This window comes from Seriola lalandi, unplaced genomic scaffold, assembly GCF_002814215.2.
Source record: "Seriola lalandi dorsalis isolate HSWRI2012SDOR001 ecotype SW California unplaced genomic scaffold, Sedor1 jcf7180002050915, whole genome shotgun sequence".
Taxonomy (NCBI): domain Eukaryota; kingdom Metazoa; phylum Chordata; class Actinopteri; order Carangiformes; family Carangidae; genus Seriola; species Seriola lalandi.
The window spans coordinates 2,880-6,301 of NW_019521468.1; the positions used below are offsets into that span (position 1 = coordinate 2,880).

At 41.6% G+C, this 3,422-nt stretch overlaps 1 protein-coding gene across 1 annotated transcript in view; it reads left to right on the forward strand.

Annotated features, from left to right (window-relative positions):
• Window positions 1-624: 624 nt before the first annotated feature.
• LOC111649464 (sec1 family domain-containing protein 1-like) overlaps window positions 625-3,422 on the forward strand; it is a gene marked incomplete at its 5' end in the record, with an annotated part of 8,667 nt that continues 5,869 nt past the window's right edge. Inside the window, 4 exons of the mRNA XM_087171987.1 lie at window positions 625-722; window positions 1,676-1,738; window positions 2,514-2,612; window positions 2,708-2,752. Coding sequence (XP_087028113.1) covers window positions 625-722; window positions 1,676-1,738; window positions 2,514-2,612; window positions 2,708-2,752 — 305 coding nt within the window. The remainder of the gene's footprint in view (window positions 723-1,675; window positions 1,739-2,513; window positions 2,613-2,707; window positions 2,753-3,422) is intronic.

The following is a 3,422-nucleotide window of genomic DNA, read 5'->3' on the forward strand; positions in this document are numbered from 1 at the left end:
CTCTTCAAACTGTACGGGGCTTTGTGGTGACAGACACAGACTGTAAATAAAGATGGACGTCGCCTCTGTGACGTCACCCACAAGTTTCTGAAGCTCAGAGTGAGCTGCCCTACTGTTGCCATCTTGGCAGTGTCTGACTCCGCCCCCTAACTCCCAGCCAATCCAAATATGGTCAAAGAGGAGGGGCGTGGGCGGAGCTGAGACTTTGGTGCATGTCGATTTGTGACAAGCATACGCTTACCCACCTGTCACTCAAACAGGCCACGCCCTCAATCCTCCATAACTGTAGTCCTGTAAGCAGGTGAGTTATATAAACAGGTGAGTTATATAAACAGGTGAGTTATATAAACAGGTGTCATGAAGGAGGAAATTAGCTCTAGAGACAAAAACAGTTTCTGTACCAGGCTGTAAACATGTTGATTTCTGCTGTAAAGTTGGACATTTTAACATGGGAGTCTATGGGGACTGACTCACTGTTGGAGCCAGACTGTAGTGGTCACTTTGTTTTTCTTGCTGTCTATATTGTTTGTATTTACTGTATTATGTGTGATGACTGAATAAAAAGTACTTCACTAGACGTTGTAGTGTTTACATTTATATTCAGTCTCATGATTGTTTGTGTTGTTGTTCTGTGTGTTGCAGTCTGACCTGGAGCAGTATAAGAAGGCGTTATTGGACGCAGGCTGTGACCTTTCACCTCTTAACTACATCAAACAGTGGAAGTAAGTTGGTCTGTTGTTTTATTAAAATCGTCCGATGTCGTCCAGCAGCATCATTTAACCGGAACATCAACTTTCACACAGTTCTGGTGTCAGTTCAGGAAGATTTAAAATGCCTGATTAAAAAGGTGAAACGGCTTGTTATGATACAGTAATCGTTTACATAACAAGGAAATAGATAGCATATAACATTGTGTGTTGTATTTCACTTTATTAAATCTGGTTTTATTTCAATCTGTTCACTTGTATATTTTAAACTCATGGAGACATCACCATAGTTACTGTATTGATACATACTGCACCATATTTCTATCAGATTTCTTACAACAGATTTTGACTTTCTTAATAATTTCTGTCAGTTGACAGTATTTTCTGAAAGGACAGATTACAGTTAATTTAGGACAATGAAAGTATTAAATCTCCATATTTGGTTTATTTGAAGTGTTGATCCATCAGAAGATATAAAAACCATCTCAGTGTAGTTTCACATCTCCTCTCTCAGGCTTCTCTCTGCAGCTCTAGTAACAACAGGTCGGTGAGCCAATCAGAAGGGAGGAGGCTCTGAGCCTCTCTTCTGATTGGCTGACTGTTTTCTGAATGATCCAATAAAAATAAATCAGATTTCAGGTAAAAACACTCAGAGAAACCAAATCCTGCAAGGTTTGGATGGTGGGTCCAGGTGGGCGGGGCTTGGTGACTGCTTTGTTGTGACATCACAAAGTTCCAGAAGTCCTGACGGCTGGTTTTAAGGCTCAGTTTCTGAATACAGGCTGTGTGCATTTCTCTGTGGACTGAGGCTTTGATACTTTCACAGTATTAATATAGAAGCTAGAGCTGATCTATAATCACACTACACATGGATACAGACCTTTACACTGGACGAGCTTTGATAATAAGGAGGTAATTGAGCCAGTGATTTTGGGTCATTCTAGTTTCATCTCTGATCTTTTTTCCAGGGCGTTCACTAAGATGGCCACCACCCCGGCCAACTACGGCAACAGTGGAGTCAAACCAATGGGGTGAGTTATTATTAATAATAAATTACATTATTTCCTTCAAGTGGTTTTAAAATCTCCTTAATCATCACATATAAATATATAGTGAAAAATTCAAAAACGTGTAAGAACAAAACCTCTGGTCAAAATAATCTTACTTGTTACTTCAGAGTGACAACAGTGATTTAAACCTGATTTTATCCAACATCTTTAAAACCTGAGAACTGTGTTTACTGGAAGTGTTTCTTCTGGGATTAAGCAGCAGGAGACATTGTGTGGAAATATGACATTTCTCCTCATAAAACAACTGTAAATCTGTCCACAGCAGCTCAGAACTGTGACGAGAGACAATAAATAAAAAAACACTTACTAATATTCCTGTTCAAGCTTCCTGTGAACAAAAATAAATTCCAAAACTTCTCATTTAGCAGAAATAAAAAGTCGAGTGACACTTTTCCTTTTTAAAATTCTCATTGTATAAATCAGATCATTGTTTGGCTCTGGGGTTGATTTTACCTGGTCGGTGGTAGTTTGGTTATTCTGACTGATTAATTGATTCTTATCTGGTTTGTTTGCTTTAATAATAATCAATATTTCAGGCACCTACAGCAGAGCAGCAGTCGTGGGATCAGTTAGTATTTTTATTCATTTGGTTTGTGTTGAGACTACCAGCCTAACCCTGTCCTCCTCTTCTGTGTCTCACTCTGTTTTTCTCCCTCCTCCTCCTCCTGATCTCTCACCCTCTGTTTCCTCCCTCCCTCCCTCCTCCTGGTCCTCCCCCCTCCCATCTCCTCTGCAGTCTGTTTTCCAGAGTGATGAATACTGGCTCCCAGTTTGTCATGGAGGGAGTGAAGAACCTGGTGCTCAAACAGCATGTGAGTAAAAAAAACGAGCTGCAGTAAAAACCAATCAGCATCTGGACCCGACAGATGCTCCGATAAATAAATGACCATAAATAGTTTTCAGCTCTGATGTTCTGCCTCGTGTCGTCAGGGACGATCCTGAGTCACAGCTGACTGAACGACTAAACATGGAGCCGTGAGTTAAAGGTCTGAACCAATTATCAATATACTTCATCGTTATCAGCTGATGGCTCTGAAACAAAACTCGGCCTCCACTTCCTCATCTGCACAGGAAATAGATGTTGCCACGTTTTCAGATGTTTTAGCTCCAAAAGAGATTTTGCCTCTTTTCCGTCTTCATCTCCACTCCAGCTTCAGTTCCACCTTCACACAGACATCACAGGTGTAGACGGCAGATGCTGACAGAGACTCGTGAATCAGTTTAGGTTCAGAATAAAAAAGTTAGGCAACATAACCTCGGAGTGACCAGGTGAACGCAGTCAGGTAGATGAGGGGTGGTAAGGATGAAGACAAGAGCCAATCAGTGATGAGGAAATGAAGTGACGTAGGTGAAGAAAGGAAGAGGAACAATGAAGGAAAACAGAGATCATGAACATGGTACATATAATTTTATGTGGTACAGTTCCTAAATTACCCGGGTGGTCAGTTTAATTAAAGCGTCTCTGTGTCGATCTTTAAACTGCCAGCGGAGTCAGAGGAGTCAGGGGAGTCAGAGGAGTCAGAGGAGTCAGGGGAGTCAGGGGAGTCAGAGGAGTCAGAGGAGTCAGAGGAGTCAGAGGAGTCAGAGGAGTCAGGGGAGTCAAGAGATTCAGAGGAGTCAGAGGAGTCAGAGGAGTCAGGGGAGT